The sequence below is a fragment of the Seriola lalandi genome, unplaced genomic scaffold (assembly GCF_002814215.2).
Source record: "Seriola lalandi dorsalis isolate HSWRI2012SDOR001 ecotype SW California unplaced genomic scaffold, Sedor1 jcf7180002054927, whole genome shotgun sequence".
NCBI classification, from domain to species: Eukaryota; Metazoa; Chordata; class Actinopteri; order Carangiformes; family Carangidae; genus Seriola; species Seriola lalandi.
In genome coordinates, this window is record NW_019525479.1 from 1,027,898 (window position 1) to 1,051,701 (window position 23,804).

Sequence of the window (23,804 nt, forward strand, 5' to 3'; positions counted from 1 at the left end):
CACTGGCTTTGTTGCAACAGTCAAACCTATAGATATCGCTTTTAATGTAGAAAGAAAGAAATTATAAATGTGGAGGTTGGGGTAGCAGGTTGGCATCTCGCAAATCTGACTTTTATATGGGACTCTGGAGTTCATATCCAGACACGTCCCTAAACGCCACCAATTTTATTGTTGCGTAAGCGTTACCATAGTTGATTTGTTTTGGAGAATCTTAAAATATGAACCTTGTGTCTCGCAGTAGGGGTTGGAACTGCAGTCATATTCTGGTATTTGCTTGCAGATTGAAATTTGTTCAGAGAATTATACAAGCTTAAGTGTTTATTGAAGAAGACAGAAGTAGTCAAAAGAGAATTAGAGATAGAGAGCGGAGGAATCAGCCGGCATGAGGGAGAGTGACAGAGGCATAAAGCAGTAAACCCTCATTGATGAAATGGCTAAATATTTCATGTTTATTTAGGAGATTGTGGAATTCCTTAAGTGCAGACAGACGATAATGAATGCTAACAACACCGAGTCTAAGAGATCAGTCTTGTTTCAGCTGCGTTTCAGGAAAGTCAATAAGATGCACTGACCGGATAGAAACATCAGGACTGTGTGCTGAGCTTCCAGTCTGATCCAGAGAAAGCTTTGATCCAGTGTTTAAGTCACTGGTGAATCCCTAATGAGGATTAATTTAATAATGATTAGTTAATTAACTGACTAGGTTATTATAAAAAAAAATGACATTAATTTAGATGAGATTAAAATTGATTTAAATTTGTGACTAAAATGTTCGCTTTCAAATTAAAACAATACTCACATGTACATTATGTACACTGACCATTGACAGAGCAATTGGTTGTTGAAGAGTTTAATGTGATACCAATTAGTAGTTATTAAATTTGGAATGAGGACTGAACTAAAGAAAATCAAGTTCCTCTCACTAGTTTCTTCCAGGACTTTCATCCTCCTCTCATGGTCTTCCTTATCTAATGGAGTTTGCTGGGTTTCTGCAGTTTCAGGCTCAGCTGATGACAGTAGTTGGGTTGTTCACTCGTGTTGCCAGGGAAACGGCACTGTCAATCATATTTGATCAAAAGAAGCCCGCATGGCCTTGATGAAACAGATTTTCTGAGCTCTTAAAGTTATTGATTCATAACCCAATGTTATTTTCAGACCACTTAGTCACAAATATTTGATTTTCTAGAGAAACACATGAGATTTTAAACTATTTTTTTTCCATTTCTTCTTATACGAATTATTAGACATATTTAGATCAAAATGTCCGATCACTTTATTGTTTTTGTGGCACAAAGATCTTGACACAGGACATGGATCTCTGCCTCTGTATTTCGTTGTGAAGATTTGGCTTGTCTGTAGAAACATGAATGAGTCATTTGTCTTCCTTTATATGTGAACACTCTGTGTGCTTTTCCAGTGTGCATGTAAAGTAAACAAGATGTTCCTGTATCATCAAAGTAACTACAGTGATTCAACCCCTTGCATGTTGTCTCAACCGTAGAGCAGCCTCAAAGTTTCCCTCTTTGAAACTAAATCAGAAAAGACAACTGTGCATATGCAACACGCTTCTCATACATGACTGTATGTTACTGACTGGAGCCTCTCTTTGCTCGAGGCTCGCCTCTCTGTCCCTTCTTTTCTCATGATGCCCTTTTTATTTCTCTCCTTCTCTCTGCTGCTGCCAGGAGCATTGAACTCATAATTATAATGCAATTATACTTTCACTAAATGACAGAGAGGGAGACAGAAAGGAAGGGAGAAAGAGAAAATGAGAACAGGGAAGGGAGCTGAATATCGGGAGACATTGTGAATAGAGATGGAGGGAAAAAAACAGAGGTTGTTTTTGGGTCAGAGAGACAGAAGGCCAGGAGACAAGAGAGAGACCCAGGGAGAGTTATGGAGAGAAGACAAGATGTTCTGGAAAAGAGAGAGAAAGACAGCGATAGAGGGTTTGGATCGACTCTGGTCCCTGATGTAAAGAGGGCAGGATAGCTGAACAGCCATGAAATATTCCCTCTGAAGATTCTCAGCCTGCCTGCAAGTCTTCAGTATGTAGAGAGAGGGGGTGGGGGTGGGGTGTACGAGAGAGAGAGAGAGAGAGAGGTGGTGGAGGACGACAAGGACAGGAAGGCAGAAAAAGAAAGAAGATGATTTGGAGGAGATGAAGAAAGCTGTAGAGGAGGGAAAAAAGATGGAGGAGAACGAAATGGAGGGAGGGAAAGAGGGGGGTAGGTGGAAAGAAAGGGAGGAGTTGAGGAGAGAGGGGAGAGTGGAGTGAGAGCTGGACTGAGAGGAGATGAAATGTATTCAAGAAGTTACGGAGGCAGCATTGAAGGTACCGGTATGACGGATGGTTAGAGAGGAGGAAAGAAGCTGAGGGACAAGTGAGGATGGGATGGAAGTGATGAAGAAGGAGGAGAGACATTGATGGGAGCATGCAGAGAAGGAGGGAGGTAGAAGAGAAATATGGTGGAGAGCAAGAGTTAAGGGGAATGATGGGGGAGAGGGAGAAGAGAAAACAAAAAGAAAAGACAGAAAAGAGGTGATGATGACACAAAGGGAGAAAGTGAACCATAAAAGGTCTGAAAAGTTCTTTAAGAAAAGTCTTAAACTGATCCAAATGCAGGTGTTAAGACTGTATCGACAGATTCTTCACATTGAGTAATACACTATAGAGAATTAAAGAGTAGGTTCAAATATTCTATAATTACACAATACTCACATACCATCATGGATCGGTAAATGGGCCTACCGGTCCAGGAACAGGTCCAGGGGCCTAAGGGGTGAATATGAGCATTTCTTGATACAGATACACATAAATGGCCGCAAAGAGACACAAAATGACCTCAGAGAGATGCAATATGACACAAAACAGCCTCAAAGAGACTCCAAACAACTAGAAGTAGTTGTGAGCAACCGCAAAATGACTGCAGAGAGATGAAAAATGACTTCACAGAGAGACAAAATGCAGAGAGATACATGTTTTCTGTCACTCAACTGCACGATTAAACTTTGATGACAGAAGGAATACAACACTTTGAAGGTGATTAAATATTCACTAAGATAAATGACCTGCTGTATTGCAGTTAAGGCTTTTGTCTCCTGCAAGTTATTAAATGATTTGAAAGTAATGGCTGCCTATAATGAAACTTACACACATGGTCCTTTAGATTTTGCTTTTACAGTAAATCTGACCTACGTGCATGTATTGGATAGTCACAAATAAGATTAAGCTTTATCTTGATTAATATTATGAAAAACATGGTTTTGGTTTCACAGTTGACTATGGGTGCAGCTGTTCTTGTGTATTATATGACTGTGTTTTGGTGATTGAGTGTTGGATTTGATCCCAGGCGTAGAATGTTCTAGAAGTCTTGAAAACATCTTAAATTCAGCTGCTTCCTCAAACCTGCAGATATGATGCAGACTGAGGCAGGAAGTATGAGAGGAGTCAGAGAGAGTTGAGGGTGTGGAGACAGATAACAAGTGGAGAGGAGGAAAGATACAGAGAGCTAAAAGTCAGAGGAAGGTAATGAGAGGGATAAAAGAGTGAAAGACAGATGTTGAGATGCAAGGGAATAGATGAGTGAGAGACCTAAAAAAAAAAAAAAGGGAGAAGGGTGTTGAGTTTGGTGAACATCTCCTAAAATTGGAGATTGGGGGGAAAAACAAAAAAAGAGGACATGGGGAGGGAAAAGGAGGCAGAGGAGGAGATGGAGAGAAAGGGGAGAAAGAAGGAAGGGGATGTGTTGAGGAGAAAAACCGAGAGTGCAAAAGAGCTTGAGGCCAAACTGAATGGGGGGGGGGGGGCATTTGACTGCAATGCGTTTTTGTAAAGTTTTATGCAGGGCATCTGAAGCAGAGGAGCCCTCAGTTTGTTCTCAAACCAAAGAGGGAAAAAAATCTGCAGTGGACACGCCCACACACACTCAGATAATTAATGGCTAATTAATGTCTTGATGAATTTTTATTTTCATTTATTTTTTTATTTTTTTAAGATTCACATTGATTTTTCTGTGGAAATGAGGATGAATCCTGATATTTTTCACTGTTACGACCTTAAATAATCTGCCTTTAACCAAAGAGGTCAGTAGTCTATATATCAACCGCAGCCTGAAGGCAGAAAGTAAACACTTCTATATATTTGTGATGAGTTCGTTTGACCTAAAAACTTCAAAGTATCAAACATCGACCACAACATACGAAAAAAACCCAAAAAACATGAGATACAGGCAAGATGAAATAAAAATGAGGGAAACCATCCAGTCAAACCAGACTCTGCAACATCAGATCCGAAGTGTTCCTTCCCGGTTAACAGATACTTGAGAGCTAAACCTCAACAGGAAACAGGAAACCAAACAAAGTAGCACACCACAAGGTGACATCAGAATACTGCTGATCCCGTATCTGACCAAGACCATGTCACCTGAGGGGAAAGGAGAGATCTGGACAGAAGCTGCAGAGGCCCAGCAGAGTTGGCAAATAACACCCATGGCTTTAAATATCAACATCAGAACAAATGATACCTCATACTCTTTTTTTCAGCCATGGAAGTTGCAGAGAATATTACTGCTCCCCAGAGGAAGAACCCTTTCGGTTGTAATGACCCCATGACATTCCTCAAGGGGCAACGTTAGGACAATCTTTTAATAAATCTGGTTGGGATATTGCTCACATGATGTTAGCTCAGTTTCCTCCAACTAGAGACTTAGTATCGGAATATTATTAAACGTAAATAACATATAATTCAAACTTGGTAACAAAAGCCTAATGTCACCACAGTCTGTACTCTTTATTGCATTGCCGGGTTTAGGGGCTTCATTACCGCCAAAACTACCAATGTTGACAGTGTCCTCACTCCCACTACTGCCGGGTGCTTCGGATAAAAGCCTCCACACCAAATCTCATTACAACCAGCAGTTTGAGCAGCAGCTCCTCACAAAGACACTCTGTGCATTCTAATGGTGCGATGCACCTGCAGCCACACACAGTGTCTCTGTCATGCAGACTGGATTAAACCCTGAATTGGCTGCAGAGGCTTGATTATGGTGTTACAGGTGTGTGTGTGACCTCCAGTAAAATGAGCTTCCTGTCTCAGGATTTTCTCGCTTCACTGAACTTGTGTGTGTGTGTGTGTGTGTGTGTGTGTGTGTGTGTGTCTGTCTGTCTGTCTGTCTGTCTGCTTCCTGTCTCCTCAGATACACCAAGATGAAAACGGCCACCAACATCTACATCTTCAACCTGGCTCTGGCAGACTCTTTGTTCTTGGCTACTTTACCTTTCCAGGTAGGAATTTATCAACAAGCTACACATACAGGAAAGAATACCATTTATTTTTTTAGTCATTGATACATTTTTTGCATAGACTGACCTCTCAGGAAGAACGACAGCATCCAACAGAGCACATTTTGCAGGTTGCAAAATGCATTCTGCCTTTTTTGTTGAAGCCAATTTAAAAAAGCAACAATGGTGTGTGTGTGTGTGGGGTTTTTCTTTTTTTACCATTGTTGTTGCTAGGCAACCACTGAATCACCTGTCTTTAGTCACCCCCTTTGTTTTCACTCAGGAATTTAGGAGTTTAGTTGTTGGGTAATTGAACAATATTGAGATATCTGTGGACTGAAGGCGAAGTTGTATTAGCAGTTGTGGAAAGTAGTACGTTTACTCTAAGTACTGTACACAATTGCAATTTTGAGGTACTTGTACAATGAGTATTTATGCTTCTTTATACTTCCACTTCACCACATTTATTGTACTTTCTTCTCCACTACATTTATTTGACAGAGTTAGTTAAACAAGTAAGCGACTGTAAGGACTGTAACACTGCTCCCTCTCACCCTGGAGAAGAACATGACCCCCATTCTTGTCATTTTATGATCCTATGGTCTTTATGGCATCACTACTTCCAAAACCTAAGACATTGTGACTTTTCATAACTGCTTTTAAATCTTCACAACTGTATTCTTTTCCCTGTAAAACAAGGTATTTAATGTGTTGGTTTAAAATGTGCTGCTGATCGGTTCTCTGCACTCTGTGGCACAAAAATGCAGAAAAACTGATTGTTTGAATCAGGTTTTGCTCTCCTCTCAGCTACTGAACATTACATGGACTTTTATCAGTCACTGGTTGGTTGTGAGGTGTTATGGTTCTGTGCTCCACTGCACTAATTTGTTTCCAGTTCAGTGGATAATTAACTGTCCAGAGTCATATTTCAGCAGCGTTGGAGCTCTCTGTTCTGCTTCCAGCTGCATTTCTATGTTCATTCTTTGTTTTCTGAAATGTTTCCAGGGCACTGACGTGTTTCTGGGCTTCTGGCCATTCGGGAACGCTCTGTGCAAGGCGGTGGTGTCGATTGACTACTACAACATGTTCACCAGCACCTTCACCCTGACAGTGATGAGTATGGACAGGTACGTGGCCGTCTGCCACCCTGTCAAAGCCCTGGACATGAGGACACCTCACAAGGCCAAGGTAAAAGCGTTTAATTTCAAAGTGAGATATTCATCCTTTTCAAAACCTTCACACTTTTGTTATCCTCCCTGAAACCACCACTGACACCAGATCAGCTGTCAACACTCAGTTCAGCTCTCTTCAGACATTGCTGTCATGATTTGAGTCAGGTCATGAACCCCTTTAAACTGACTTTCTGTGTGTTGTAGTCATGTAGGAAAACTGAAAAAGAGAAACAGGCATTGTTATTCCTGTGCTCTGCTATATTGGCGCACTCTGTTTAATAACTGTGTCAATCTCTATGCTACATCATCGGAGAAATAACAGTGCTTTAAATGTAAACTCAGACGTGATGATGACTTAGCCAAGCTTCCTGTTTGTTTTACTTTAATTGATTTTACACCTCAGAGTCTGTTTGGTCTTGGAGAGTGCTAGTGCATATATGAAACATATGTAGAACGTCTTTTTGGAAATTATAAATTGATTATATTATTCTTATACCGCAATTATTTGAGTGTTGAGTCCCTGTCATGTCACTAGTCATTTTAGATTTGTAGACGTAAGGGTTCACCCCTTATCATTCCTGTGAAATTAGCCTAAAACGCCTATCCGAGTTATAGAGATACTGAATACAGAATAAATGTAAGTGCCACTGGCAGTGAGTTACAAGGGTTTCAACACACAAAAATAGATGCCTGCAGATGTGAGTTCTGAGCCTGAAAACCTAATGGGACCACAGCGTAAAGCCTTACATGGTCCAAGCTCAAATTTGGTAACAATACCACAATATTTACACATGTCTTCTATGGGTATGTTTAGACGTTTTCCAAAAAAGGCCATTTGGAGACTCCACAAAAGACCCTAGGTTAAATGCTTTGGACAAAAAAGCTCATAGTCTTGAAAGCTTGAACATATACAGTCATCATTTTGGGCTGTTATGAAAAGTGACAGAGGTATTCTATCCCATATCCAGATTCACTATCAGTATTGCTGACACAGAGTAAGTGAAACATAAACATTATAGAGCTTTTTTCCCTTTGTGGATATAAAAAGAGTAAAAATAAGTTGTGTGGCTGAAAATGTAATTAAAATAAAACAGACCACCGCAAACTATTCACAATTGACAGTTTTGAGTTCGTTGGTAGGGGTCTGTCTGTGTGTCTGTCCACACTATGAGACTTCATTGGGGTGAGTTGTGTCAATGTTTTAACTGTTTGTTTTTTAGTCATTGGTCTGACTGTACCTGCTGTTATGATCTTGAAATGGTTTGTATCAATGAAATCACAAGAATCTAAGCTTTCCAAAGATATGCCACATGAGAACACATTTACACACTCAGAGTTGTGTACATACTGAAGTTGTGTTGAATTATGCATCTTACTATTTAATCACTATCTGTGTAAGAAATTAATATGTTTTTCACAGTAACGTTATCATTTCCTCAGGTGGTCAACATCTGTGTGTGGGTGTTGGCTTCGGCCTTTGGCGTTCCGGCGATGGTCATGGGAAATGTAGAGGAAGAACAAGAGCATAACAGTGAGTTGTTAACACACACACACACACAGATACATATACATATACAGTATTTACATAGCCTACATGTACCTGTGCAGATGCTGCGAGAATACATGCACTGACTTGTACACGCACATGCATCTACCTTCGCCACGTGTACATATGAAAGAAACTTACAGCGTACCCAGTGATTTCAGAAAGTATTCAGACATCTTCACGACATTGTGTTGTAAAATTCATTTCAAGCGGATCAAATTGCACATTAACTTTCCCATTAGTCTACAATCAATAACACACAATGACAAAGCGAAAACATGTTTTTTGCTCATTTATTAAAAGTCAAAAACTGAAATCTGTAATTTACAAAAGTGCTCTATGTTTAGGTGCTTCCTGTTTGCTTTAATTATCCCTAAGATGTGTCTAGAGCTTGAATGGAGTCCATCTGTGGCACGTTGACTTGGACATAGTTTAGAAAGGGACACACCTGTTTGTCCCACAGTTCACACTGCAGGACAGGACTAAGACCGAGACATGAAGTCCAAGGCTCTGCACAGTCTCACCACATGCTGTATCATCACATGCATTACACCTTTGACTGTGATAGTATAAATTTTAATGACTAATTAATATGTAAAACATTACCCAGTTGTGTAACACACAGCATGGCTTTCACATATATATTTTAATATCTGCTGCTAGAAAAAGTGGGTGTGGGGGAAAAATAGCTTCCAGCTGTATTTCAAGAGATTGCCTCAGGAAGTGTGACGCGAGTGAACCCGTTTACAAATGTCGTTGCTGTCCCAGTTTTTATAGCTTTTACTGCAAAGCGTCTGACTAATAGGCTCAGCACACGTTATCATTGATGCCCCCTGTTTGCATCCACGACGATCCCTCGATGAAATGAAGCCGCGCACAGCGGGCGCACGTTTATATGTGGACCGGAATAGAAACATTCTTAATGTTTGATCTCGTTCGTCAGATGCAAACCAATCATCAGAAGTGATGTTGACAGACCAATGAGATAACAGTGTGAGTCACTAGCTGTTATGATTTGATTATTGAAAGAGTGGGTCCAATTTCTGTAATGTGAGATTTTGCACAAAGTCCGTACAGGTTTATTGAATGACAGTTAAGCCAATTGAATGTTTTTACATCACACATCATGTGTGAGTTACTAGCAATCATCATTTCCGTCATAAATATGCAGGGCTGAAATTAACAGAGGAAAATACAAACGAATTCAATACAACAGGATTCTATCAGCAGAAATACATAATTATAGTGACTCAGTTTCAGAAGAATTATCATACAAATAATGCAGAGCCACGATCCATTAAAATTGGAGTTTGCAAAGCATTAATTTTACAATGAGCATGAAAAAAAGGAACAAAGAAACTGACATTTCCACACACACATCAAACACAACCTCAGCATACTGGTGCTGGTAAGAAAGGATCCACAGGTTCTTCTTCTTCCATTCAGTAATTCAGTGCTGCTGCTGTCTACCACTCATCTGTTCAATCTCAGTCCTATCTCTTTGATTAAAGACCTGGATCATTAAGAAAGACCAGAATCTGTTTTGTAATATTGTTGAAGTCCACGGTGGCCTAGAGCCTGGAGTGGCATTCAAACAATATTGCACAGTTTTTCCTCAGCAGACACTCCTGCACTGATGTATCCCACAAAAGTTCAAATCAAAGCATGAGGTCTTACTTACAAATGGCTGGGAACAAAATGATATCTATGTTTAATTATCCCATGAATAATCTGCTTTAACTGGCCTCTGCGTTTTAATATTTAAATGATGCCAAGCGGCTTTGTATCCATTCTTTGTGGCTAGAAGAAAGGATATGCTAAAGACACAAATAAAATAACTTCAGAGTATAAAATAATAACAGAGTTCTCACTTAGCTTCTCTAGTCTAAATGCTACACTGTCCTTGTAAATCCAAAGGTTAACTTGAACATTAAAATCTGCCTTTCTCCTACTCTTTCTGTCCTCTTCATGATGAAGCTATAACTTCGCCCTCTCCCCCGACACCTGCTCGCACCAAGAGGAATCCACCCACACGCCTCGTTGTAGCGAGCATCACCTGAAGCTCAGTAATTAAATCTAGCCTGGCTTCAGCCCTGCCTGCCAGGATGCACATCTGAACTCCATTTACTTTAATGAGATGTCAGTCAATCAGGTGCTCAACCTCTCTGTCCAGGTTCACCTCGTCTGTGCTGCTGCCGATCCACAACATGAATGACTATAATGATGGTTAATCTGAATGCGTCATTTAAAACTCATTTATCATTTTTGATGGCATAAGCCCAAAAAGTTTTATATACATAACTAAACCTCTAAAAAAAACTATGAATGAGCCAACTTTACGTTGTTGAGGAGTAAGCTGTTAAGCGGCAACATCAATTGTATCTGAAACATAAAATGCAACAATATTACAGTATATATTAATCTGTATATCATGATATTTGGGCTGGACTGTATCAAGATATTAAATTTTGGATGTCATCCAAGCCTATTGTGGAGATTCTTGACATCAGAGGTTCATAAAAATGAACCCCTCAACCCCCTCTGTTTTTCCCCTCATGGTGTCAGAGAAAGTCGTTTCATAAAGTCACTATAATAATCCCAAAAAATTCCCTCAACTACCTTCAGCTTTCATTAATAAAAAATAATAAGCAAAAATTAGTCCCAACTTAATGTCTCGTCATGTTATGCTTGTGCACTCTAAGGCATTATAAAACAGGCTGCAGAATTCTCTATCTAATAATCTAAATTAATTAATCTAAATGAGAAAATCAATGAGAAGATTTATGAGGGGGATTTGCAGTGAGAGGAGAGGGTAAGTGCCCCTCGCATTTACGATAGGCATTAATTAAGGCTTCAATGGCAAAATACCTTTTAAACCCATCACTGGTGCAGCCTGTGAGAGAACTGGGAATGTTCTGTTCTGCCTTTAGAAAACACTATTTTTCCATATCAGTACTGTACGACGGGCTGATCCCGTTCATGGTGTCAAATATCATGTGAGCATTGAGGCTCTTGTCATGTCTGAATAAAGCCAAAATGATGATTTATGTCACAGATACCTATGTTTGAATCATAAAGAGCATGGAGCAAGCAGTGTTACAGACTCCTAATAAAGGGCTACAGCTGTGTTTGAACTTTGGAAATCTGGCGCAACTGTCTGCTGGATTCTCACCAAATTCTGAAGAAAGTGCATAACAAGAAAGTTGAAAAGTTTTACTCTTTATCACAGTCTCTCCCTCTCTCTGTCTCTCTCTCTCTGTATTCATCCAAGTCTCTTGGATCCCTGATAACACCTGATGGATAACAGCATCTTCAGTCTCACTTTGAAACAGACCCGTTTCATTTCTCTTCTTATAGCTGCTTATCAGTTTCTGTTGAGTGGATCCAGCTGAGTCCTTTGTCTTTATACACTGCGAGCGTGTGTTTGCTGCCATAAAACATCTTGCTCAGGCTTTCATATATTTTAGTTTATGGCAGACACACACACACACACACACACACACACACACACACACACACAGGCAGACAGACAGAATTATGGTCTAATATTAATGGGAAAGTCTTGCAGGGGAGCAGATTCTACTCTACGCACATTAAGCTGTGTGTGTGTAATTCTAGGTAGAGCATTTGCCTTATATGGTTGTGTGAAAGTGATGAGTGTGTGTGTGTGTGTGTGTGTGTGTGTGTGATGAGATTGTGCTGGCAGCCTTGGATATCATGACAAACTTACAGCTCACAGATGGCAGCTCTTTGCCTAAAAAGGCCAAAAACATTCGAAGAATTCTGCTCAGTTTTTACAGTGACAGGTGTGCAAAGAATTTCTCATGTCCTTAAATACACAATGCCACAGCAGAAAAATGGCTATAATTTGTCATTAGTGGGTAAACAGGGTTGTTCATCAATACTAGCAACTGAACTTTCTTTAGCAGCTGCTGAGACTTCAGGCTAATAAAACTAAATTTCTGGCCTTAAGTCTGTTTAGGAACCAAAAATCCCACCCCCCACTGCAGCTCAGTGCCTGGATAGCTATTTTACTCATCTGTGTTATGACAGAGTGACTCTGCTGTTTATAACATGTTTAGCTAAAGTTAGAAAGGAGAGGGCGAGTTTAATGTTGTAATTTATGTTGCTGTTGTTGTAAAGACTAAGCAGTCATAATGCATCCTCTTGTATTAACGTCATGCGGTTTTTTGGTTTATTGCCCCAAAGATGGTAATGACATAGCCTTCATCTATATATCATCAAACAGTTTATTTAAATTATTTAAATTATTATTATTATTATTATTTCTTTTTTTAATGCCAGTCAAACCGTTTCTCTAAAATAAAGAGTGACTCATTTTAAGCCAAAAAAATAGGCACTTTACCCCCAGACTAACTCAGGCCTAAGCGTAAGGCCTAAGACCAATGTTACAATAGTAACATTCAATGACACCTGCAGAAAAAAAAAAAAGCAGAAAAATGTGGCTTGTGTGGCAATTTGTGGTTTGTTAACATTGTTATGGAGAAAGCAATGAGAAGGGAAAGATATTTTTTTGAGACCGCAGTGATTTTTCTTTTGATTGTCACACTGTCTTTGTGACTGTTAAATTCTTCCAAAAACACAAACATTTTCTGCTGGCGTAAATGGAGCTGAGCAGTTACATGCATTGACTTGGTTGCCCATTTTTTTATTTAAAAAAAGTCCTAATTCAACAAGGAGTCGTACCACAGCCCATCTTAAGATAGTCAAGAACTAAACTGCTATCTGAAGTCTGACTATTTGTTATTTCTAAGCCATAGTCAAAATCTACCTTTGTGAAACTGGCCCCTGGAATCTGGTGTAACAGATGTGTACTTTGTATGGTGTCCGTCCACCCCCACCACCTCTAAATCTACTGTCTTCGATAAATGTTTCCCTACAAAACGTATTTGCTGTTGCAGTTTATATATATAAATGTAATTTCTAAGTAAGGTTGATAATATATTGTTTGTTCTTTCACCACTTTCACGTTGTTGGTTTAATGAAAAGGGTACTGGGCTTTAAAGTTTTAGATATTCGCTCTGATGAAGCTGTTATATTTTCTAATAATTTACAGTCTCACATGTTCTCATAAAGAATCTGTCAGGTTGGTTATTTCGGATAACGTCATCCCCTGTAATCTTCTTATTTCCCTACGTTGAACCAAATTTAGGTGCATTAATATTTCATTATCATTTAACCAGAAATGTGAAGCAGGTCATTGCCGAAGTGAAGCATCCTCAGTCATCTTTCAATGGATACATTAAGATTATAGATGATCTTTTGTAAAATATAGTTTAATTCAGGGAATCCGGAAAACAGGATAAAAGAGTATTTGAGGTTGAGTTAAAAAAAAATACTGATAAACCTCATAACAGGCTGGAAGAAATCTGAAATAGATATATTAAAGGGTGCTTGCTCATGGTGGGAATTGTTGGGACACTGTAATCGATATTACAAAGTACAGTCTAGACTTGCTCTATTTGAAAAGTACATTGAGATAACTTCTGTTGTGATTTGGCGGAATATAAATTAAATCAACTTGACTACTTTAACATTGAAGACTTTTGTTTGTAGTGTATTAAACTAAACTTTTGTTGAACAAATCTTTTGTTTGAGCTATTTGACTGAGGATTACATGCTACAACATCCTTCCCCAAATATCAAAGCAGGAGAATCCTGAACACCAACCTTGGAAATCCATCTGTCTGGTTTTCATTTTCTCTCAGTCTGTCTCCTTCTTCTCTCTCTTTTTTTCCTATAGCATTACCTCAGAGTCTCTCTTTCTATTTTTATCATACTTGATAGAAAGCTGGTACAGTCTAGTACGATAGAACATCAAGACTTTAATGCAAGTACTCTGCTCTTCTGGCTCAGGCCCTCTAATTGATCTGAGAGTTGAAATAATCAAATTGGTAAAGCGGCTTTCAATTTATTAGATTAGATGTGCTCCGACATTAACAGTGTTGAAAATCAGACTGAAAATGGCTAGAAAACATTGGTATAGCTGGAAACATTGTCTGTGGTAACGTCTCAAGATGCAGCTCTGCTTTCCCCTGCTCTCTCCTCCATGTGTCAGCATGCAGACTTGCGTTAAGCTGCTTCGAGTCAGTTCACCTGAACCTGACCAGGTGTGCCAGCTGGGAGGAAATCAAGTCCCCTGTCAGCCTGAAGCTACGCTTACTGCTGCCCTGACTGCACCTTCTCGTCTGTCATCTCTCAGCACTGTTTTACCTTTACATCAATACTGGGGGAGAGAGAAGAGAGAGAATTTTTGGAGTCGATGTGGTTTAAACATTTATAGAAGAAAGTGGAGATGTTCAATACAAGAAAACCTTGATCTGATGTAAAAGCTTATGTAGGGAGATATTGAAGAGATTTTGGAGTGTCCAAAGAATCAGCCTTGCCTCGACCACAGTATCTTAAACATCCATCTATCCATTTTCTCTTGCTCATCTGGGGTCCAGTAGTGGAGGCGGCAAACTTAGCAGGGAATACCAGACGTCTCTCTCTCCAGCAACGTTTTCCAGCTCCTCCTGGATCATCTGCAAAGAGCACAGACACAATTCTGAGGTTCCCAAACCTGATATTCCAGTTTGGGAATATCTTAATCACTTATCTGGGAAAATTTTGATTCATTTAGTTCATTTAGTGAAATAAATTTTTTGTCACAGTATAATCCTCAGCTTCTACTGCTCCACCTTCTCGGGATCCCCCAGGGTATTATCTTGGGCCCGTTATTGTTTTTATGTGCTTCATTTTCCTCTATGGACAAAAACCTCTTCAACATCAGTTATTTTAAGTTTTGATGGAGCTCTTTCTAATTTCTCCCATTGGCACCACCGACTAGAGTTTACCTTTGTTTCAGCCCTATCGACTGGAATTATACATCACAGAAATCAGGTCTTTTCTGTAATGCACAGACCTGGTGAAAGCCCTTTAGTGCTTTTCCTCCAGGTGTTACCGCTGCAACTAGCTTCCTTCTTCTCCCAGCCAGAAATATATCTTTTAACAGCATCTAGTGCAAAAAGCTGCTGCCAGACTGCCAACACCTTCCAAGAAAAGACAATCTTGTTATTCCAATCCTTTCTACCCTACACTGGGTGCCTGTCAATTTTAGGTCTAACTTTGCGTCTGATTTTTAAAGCGTAGCATGGTCAGGTTCTTGTTTATATGTGAATTGACTTCCCCCCTCAGAGCCTGATCGAGTCCTGAGAACCTCTGGCAGCTCTACTTGGTGTTCCCAGATCTGTCACTGACCTCTTACTAAATCCATTTATGTATTTATACTCAATGTTATTGTCTTATCTTTTCATCTATGTAAACAAATCATGGTGTAGTGCTGTTTTAAGAATTACTGCATAAAGAATCATTGCATAAAAAAGACAGTGCTGAAGAATTGGAAGACAAACTGGTGATGCACAGAGAAATAGAACCATCGATTACACTTCTAATATTTATGTTAGCGGTAAACAGAAAGAAAATCACTGACTGAAACAGTCAGTGATTTTCCAAACACATGCCCACACATAGCGTAGTAATTATCAGGGCTATTTTGCAATTGAATCAAGTAGTATGTTGTAGCTAGTGAGGAAACAGGAGGCCTAGTGGTTAGATATTGATCCAGTCCCAGCCTGCAGCTACATCCTAATCTCATAATCATTTTTATTAGTCTACTTTACAGCTGAGCTACATCTGCACTAAGACTTCTCTCTGCTCTCTGCTTTTTTCTGTTTATCTCCTGTTTGCTCATGTCTTCTTTCTTCTCCTATTTCTTTCTTTTTCTGGTTTGCAATTGTTTTCTCCTCAACTTCTTCGGCTCATTTCCCCTTCTCCTTTTATCTCATCCAACTCTCGTTCTTTCTTTTCTTTCCTTTCTTCTCACAAGCCTACATCTCATTCTATTCATGTGTTCACATATCCTTTATTTTATTCTCATCTCCTTTCATCTACTCTTGTTTACATCTCGATTTATTTCATTCACTCCTTCCTTTTCATTTTTGTTACATTCCCATTTCATTCACACCATTTAATTTTCTTTCAGTACTTACTTTATTTTCATGTCATTCATTTCATTCTTATCGTCATCTCATTTTTTAAATTTACATCTCATTCACATGTACATTTCATGCTTATTTCATTAGGATTCAAAATTAATCTTACTTCTCATCTCATTAATTCCCTTCACATTTCATTTATTTAGTTTTTCTTTTCAGTTACAACTTCTTAATTCTAATTTACTCCTGTTTAAGTCTTGATTTATGTCATTCACATCTGCTTACTTTCAGTTTTCTTTCCCATTCTGTTATCCTCTTCCACACCTCCCTCTTTGCTTATTATCTTCTTTCTTTGTATCTTTAACTTTCCACCTACATCATCTCCATCCATGTTTTACTCTCCTTCATCATCTTTCTTTTTTCTCCCTCCTCTCCTCCACTTCTTACATAATCACAGTTTGTTGGCCGTGTCCTGCAGCTGTTTGTTTACCTGTATGTTCTGACGTCACTGCTAGCTGTACAACAAATTGATATTCAGGGATATTAATGGTTCGCTTTTCTCCACTTCTGTTCCTCTCCTCTTGGCTCCTCTTCCTGTCTCCTCTAAACAAACAGTGAGGGGACAGAGTGGCTTTATAACCTGACAGCTGCAGGGAAAGTCACAGCACGCCGCTCTCATTAATTGGGGTCAAAAGCCTTGCCCAAGGACACAGTGGCAGGGATGAGGCTATAATTAGCAGATACCCTGCTGTCACTAATAGTTGCTCTGACTAATCCATCCAAAAGACTCGATGATGTGTCAAAGTGTGTTTCATAGCAGCATATATGTGTTAGTGCCACAGTGTGAAGACACTGACAATAATGAGGTTGAAATTTTCTTTTGCTTACATTTGACATAGTCCCGACTCCCTTTGAATGAAGTTCATGTTGGACAAATCTGCAAAACACAATTCATGTCCAGTGCCAATTTTCAGTGTGGATGCAGGTGGTAGTAGTGTTCTTCACAGGCAATAAATGTTTTCTTTTTTTCCTCTACTCAAATATGTGTTTTGCTTTTTGCAGTTTGGAAGTTTTTCTGTGCTCAACTGGATGTGCAAATACAAGACTGAAAAATATTGAATTTTAAACTTCAAGCACAAAGAAACAGACTTTTCAGTGAAGTTGGAGACTCACTTTTTGAAATGAAACATATTTGCATATTCAAAGATTCAGGATTCAGGACATTTTTAGGACATTTACGGACATTAAAGTGATAGTTCTGGTTATTTGACGTAGGGTTGCAAGAGGTACTTATTTATAGTCAGTAGTATTACAATAGTATTATCTGCAGTAGTTTCAGATCAGCGTACTCCCAGTTTGGAGAAGCAGCCTACACTTAGGAATACAGTAGTTCAACGGATTTGTTCTCTAGTGATCCAGTTGTTTGACCATATACCACTATAATTTTGGACGTATAGAAAATAATGTCAGATTGGACTTTAAAGGTTGAAAACTGGAGTGTTACTGGGTGTTCATCCTTCTCATCTGTTTAGACCAGTGAACAGCTTCAAAAGAATCAAGTGTCACATACACGTATATTCAGTACATATATTTTTAGATTTCTACTATAAGTTGGTTAGGACAGGATTTAGAGAGGTGGATTATGTTGAGAAAAGAAATTTCATGAGTAAGATAACAAATCAGTCAGCTCCCACTGCTCACGGAGATGGGGATCAAGCGAGTGTGTAGGAGCTGGTCAGAGATTGAGCCAAGAGTTATCGGAGGAGAGGAAATGAGCAGAGGGAAGACACCAAACAAGATGCACCCTGATGGACAATCTCACCCAACCAGGGAGGGAGAATCACTGCTCAGTCATGTAAACACTGTCATTTATTTATTTAAAATGCAGGGATTATAATGGAGTTTTTCTCTTTTATATAATGAAGTGGAACCTTAGCAAAATTCGCACTGTGGCCTTTGCTTTGAGATCACATGTCAGCGAGTGAGTTTGTTCCCTTGTGTATTGGCTTTGCTTGCTACTGTATGTAAACTTATGATGAACTATAAATTACAAAGGCGAATGGTTATGCTAATGCAATGTCACTATAGCAACAATGCATAATTAATGTTGCCATGCCTCATCATCTGTGATGGCATTGTGTATCTTTTATGAGCTAGTTATTGTAAAAGCAGTGATACGTACAGTATAATGAGGTAATGTGTCACATGCCATTACTTTGGTTCGATGACGACGCTCATTAAGTTTTAATGGGATTGTTGGTGTCTTGGTGTCAGATTCAACCATTTTTATCCAAAGGAAGATTATCGGATCAGATGTACACATAAGGATCAGTAACAATAGTTTCTACTGCCAGACTCTCAGGGCAGCTATCAGAGCATCTCCAGGTTTCAGAAAGCCAAGGTCAGTCCATTTCAGTATTAGTTTACAGTGGATTGACTCAGCAGAGCACATACAGCACCTCCACCAATGCTGTGCAATAAATCACTACTGTTTCTATATTTACCTCCTGTTTTATTTCGTTTCCCGGCATTATCATTCTTTACTGGCAGGAATATTGTGTCCTTATATCAGGACTGCCAGTCTGCTTTTTATTGCACTTTCCTCTGGGTCACAGTGTTTCTGTATTTAGTTTCCAGTACAATGTTCAATTTTATTTTGCAGTTATGTAAAAGTATGTGGAAAGATTTTTCTGTGCAGATTTGAACTCATGCTGCACCCCCACAAAATGCACATATAAAGTCTAACCGATGATATACAATACATATTATATCTCTTGTACTTACTGCTCATGTTGCCATGTTCAATGTTCTGACTCGTGTTTTGAATTGTGTCAGTTCAGTTAAAACCAACTTTGTTGTGACTTAAACCACCAACATACTCCATGTAGCAGGAAAATGTTGAGGAGGGATAATATTTCATGTCTGTGACATATTCAGATTCAGCCTAGACATAGACAACTGTAGTGTCAGTTTTATGTAATGATGCTGGTATGATGTCAATATGACTATCAACAGGTCGTCTCCCTGTCTATTTTTGCTGGGGGGATGAGCGCATGATACATTGTAAATGGGCGAGACGCCGAATCTCTTCTTCACTCATCGCAGCCGCGACGCATGATTTGTGTCAACCCTTTGGATCACTAGCGACCTGTACTGGGTCTGCCCCTCCCCTCGACATTACCCGAGATCGTCTCCAGCCCCCCTGCGGTCCTCAAGAATAATGTAAATGTCTCTCTGCATCGCACTGGTCAAAGCACAACAACACAATGACATAACATGTCATCTTCATATTCATATAAGTGTAGAAAGTACTTTGCCCCACATAAAGGCTGGTTTATTTATATAGCACATTGATTCCCAGAGGCAATTGAAAGTGCTTTACATTTGAATAGATAATAAAAAAGAAAAAAAAAGAATAAATTCCCAAAAACGATAAAAACAATAAAATACATGAAAAGTCACAGTGCGTTTAAGAGTCAGTGTTTGTAATGGCACATGGTGCACAGCGTTAGCTCAGACACAGCACTGAATAAGGTCTGCCCTCACTGATTGGCATTCATGCCTCACAATCACAGGGTCATTCATGAGCTGTCTGTGGTAAATTGTTACTATTGTATGTGCGACCAGACAAGCAGTAACACCCAATCATATATTCACACATATGTGCACCATGGTGATTATATCCTGGTTAGTTCAACTAGCAGAACTTCACCACTGCTCTGATCCTTTGTTGAGAGTAATAGTCTCTTGCTTCACTGTTCAGTTTATCTGCTGTGTGATGAAGCACTGAATAGAAATGAACTAAATCAAAAAAAAAAAAACAGCCATAAAGTGTTAAGGAAGAAAACGGCAACAAAAGAGACGATCACAGTGCGTAATAGAGTCGTGTGGCCCCTCCCATGCTGACCTCATATAACTTTGGTGACAACTGCTGTATTACCTCAGGGTAGACACACAGAGACACACACACACATGCACACACACTAACCTCCAAATGCACACAAAGAGAAAGCACACGTGCCGAGGGGCATGGAGGATACACACTCATGGAGTAAACCTGCACACACGTGCCAACTTTTTGAGATGTCTGAGACCGAACACACACACACACACACATACATACACCCATCATTCTGACAGTCACGCATAAGACACCCATCCCCCCACCCCCCTTTTTGTTTTGCCTGAATCTACGGTGTGTACGTGTGTGTGTGTGTGTGTGTGTGATATGAACTGTAGACATAGAAATGTCATATACAGGACAAAACATTAGCATTTAATGTCACTTTCCTCACACACACACTTTAACAGGTTACATAAGTCTGTGGTTGCCACAGTACATTTGTCGGCTTGAATCAGCAGCAGTGTGACTCTGAAACCTGAATTAAAGCCTAAAGTAGTGACTTTCCACCTTTTCAAACCCCCCGAAAACCAAACAGCTCCTGCACACAAGCTCTCTGACAGGAGGAAGAGGAATAAAATGTGACGGCTGATAGGGATTTTCATTTTCCTCTGCAGCACATTTTACTCATTTAAGAGGAAAAAAAAGCCCTGAGGCAGAATGTATTCTTAATGTCCACAAGAGACAGGCATCAGCCACAAAGACCGGTGCTGCAGAGCAAATTCAAGTCCAGGCAGCATGAAAATGTCTAAATGTGTCTCAGTGGTTAACTGATACAGACGTGGATGATGATCCCCGAGTTAGGACAGTGTGCAAGGCAACAAGTTTACTGAGCTCAATATCCACTTAGAGCTGCAAGAACAGGTAAACAAAGGCAAATACAGCTGGTGTATGAAACCAGTTCAGCCGCTGCCAGGAGGCTAAATAAGCTGATGTGGACACAGCTGGAAGCCAAGATATACTTCATATTTAGATAAATTCACATATAAACAGCTGGCCTCAGGCGTACATTCATGTAAAAACCTAATACACAGGCTCTCTCTTGTTTGTATTTCAGTCTGTTTTCTGTCTGTGTTTTTTATAATTATTTGCCACTGCAAACATTAATTTCATCTTGTCTGAATAATTAATTCAACCACAATTGCTCTAGACCTAAATATCACGAGTGCTTTTCAGCAGCAGGAGAGAGGGGAGTGGAGAAAACAAAAAAAAGAGGAAAGGAACAAAGTTCAAACACCTGTCTGAGGAAATCGGTGAAGGAATGGCAAAACAAGCCAGACAGCAATAAATAATAAAAGAGAAACAATGTTACATTGCCCAGAAAATACTGCTGAGAGGAGGCTCAGTGGTGGAGTAGCAGACTGTGATTGTACTGGGCAGCTCCCACTTAACTGCAACTTAAGACTGGTAAAATGTGTAACTTCTCCTCTGTCCAGCAAGGTGGCCGATAAAAGGGCACGCAGCAATTCCCCCGCTCGATGTTTCCTATTTAATTGATTATTAATCCAGTTTAAAAGATGTCCCAAAACAAAGGTCCAACAAAAGTTCCCAGAGCACAAAGCAATGTCATGGTATTTTACGTTTTAGTCTCACAGCTGCGTGACTGTTGGTTTAGTCCAAACTGAAAATATCTTAGCAACTATTGGTTCGACCGCCGTACAGTTTGGTACAGACATCTAAGGTCCCCAGAATATTTGTATTAATGACTTTGATATTCCTCAAAATGTTCCTTTTTAGCTCCAACAGCACATCAAACATTTCATTTATCCTGTGAAATATCTCAGCATTTACCAGGTTCCCAGAGGATGAATCTGATGTTTCCCTGACTTTTCATCTAGTGCCGCCATCAGGTCAAATACCTGAAAAACGTGCTAAGTGATAAGTGCTAATTACCAAATGTTAACACGCTAACACACTAAATAAAGAGACTCCTGTCCACCTGTAAAAACGAGCCCATAGGGTGTTTGTGCAGCAGGTTATTATGACCCATACTTACGTTTTGATGTTAGGCAAGTGATGTTATGTGAATAAAGATAAAGAAATCATTCCAAGTAAACACATTTCCAGCATCTGCTAAATGTTGGGACGATCACATCCACCGCAATAGCATACAGTATTTAATCGAAGGCAATGAGAGCATCTGGTGCAGGTAGTGACGCAAAGGCAAACCCCTTATATCAAGCAACTGCCACAAATCAGGGATTTATATAGTAGTCTGCAATTTTTTGGATGTCATGTGACTACTTACGTCATGTCAAGTGACTGGAAAAGGGGTTCCTATTTCACTTTTCCGAAATATTGCTTTGTGGAATAGTGTGAAAAAATCACCTCTTATATCGCATTCATTTTCTTATGCGGAATTTGAGAGCTTTTTCAAAAATTCAATTTGTTTCCATTACTCGCTTCTTAGTTTGCTATTTACAAATTGCGCATTAAGCAGAATCATGGAAACAGCTAATGATAGGGAACAGAAAGAAAGCTGCATGTGAGTGTTGACTCTTGTTGAATGGAGAAGGGTGCGATAAAGTGTCGTTTCATCGGTTTCCTACATTCTGCTGTTGCTTTTCCTTTAGGGAAAGTTTTCAATAGTTAATCTGAAGGTACCTTGTACTTCAAAGGCTTTGTCTTTGTTATCATTTATAAGGAAGGTAATGACATGTGACATCATTTGATTTTATCTACCATTGCTTTATCAGTAACCCGTGCAATTAATGATATCATTGAATTGACATTAATGAACCGTGGTGAAGGTAATTGCACGTGACTTTGGTAGTGGAATTGTATCTCATATCCTATTCTATTTCTTATATTATAACTACTAAAACTGTTTAATCCCAAAAATGTCCTGTTGGTAAAATATCAAAAGTGGCATCTGGATGTTTGGACTCAGTAGCTGCGGAGGCGGCTGTTTAAAGGAGGTGACAAGCTTTCATGTGCTCAGGTGGGAGGCCAGCGGGATCCAATTTCCGTAAGACCACAGCAATTGTGCTCAGAGAGAAAATGGAAGACGTACGGGGAGGGGAAGAAAGAAAAGTATAAAATGATGAGTGAGAAAGTTAGGAAAGGTGAAAAGGAGGGAGGAAAAAAGAGAGAGGAGAGCGCTGTTTTGCTCTGATTGAAAATGAAGGAGGCGGGAGGCAGAGGAGATTAGCAGCGAGGAGAAAGGAGGAAACAAGAAATAAAAATTACATGGCAAAGCTTTAGAAAAAGCCGGTTGGATAAAAAGAAATGGATTGAACACATTATTTTCTTCTGAGAATAAAGGCAAAGAAGACAAGCGAAAATTACTAAGAGAGGGAGGGAGATCAAAAAGTGGAAAGCGGAATGAACAGGAACGAAGAAAACTAAGAACAGCAAAGAAGGAAAAGAAATATGATAAAATAAAGTGAAAGGACAGAGAAACAGAAGACAAGACACAGAAAGAGGTTAAAACAAAATGGGAAAAAAAAGAAAATAATAGCTCTGAACCAGAGGTGAGGAAAGTAAGAGAGCATGGTCAAGGAATTGAAACAAAATGAGAAAAACAGTGGAAGCGAGAGAAAAATATAGACAGGAAGAGAAAAAGAAAGAGGTAGGCAAAACGCAATAGAGGGGAAACAAGTGATAAATGAGAAGAACGAAAGCAGAGGTGGAGAGTCATCAACTGTGAAATGGAAACCAGGATAAGACACAGATTCCTTGTTACGTATATATATATATATATATATGAAAGAAAGACAGAAAGTATGGGAGATATAATGTGGAGAGACAAAGAAAGAAAGACATGGAAAAATAAACAGAGTGCTTTAACATAAGTGGAAGTATGAGTTAAACTTTCTCTGTTGTAGAACATTATCGCAATTTTCCTGTTCAAACATGATGTGAACTTGTTTGACGTTAAGCGTTGAATTAATGAAGGTTCATTT

General features: G+C 39.4%; 1 protein-coding gene across 1 annotated transcript in view; it reads left to right on the plus strand.

The window, feature by feature from the left end:
- The window catches only part of oprl1 (opiate receptor-like 1), an 83,856-nt gene that overhangs the window by 54,570 nt on the left and 5,482 nt on the right, over positions 1-23,804 (plus strand). The window contains exons 3-5 of the mRNA XM_023393044.2: positions 5,199-5,286; positions 6,289-6,471; positions 7,896-7,986. Of these exons, the coding sequence (XP_023248812.2) occupies positions 5,199-5,286; positions 6,289-6,471; positions 7,896-7,986 (362 nt within the window). The remainder of the gene's footprint in view (positions 1-5,198; positions 5,287-6,288; positions 6,472-7,895; positions 7,987-23,804) is intronic.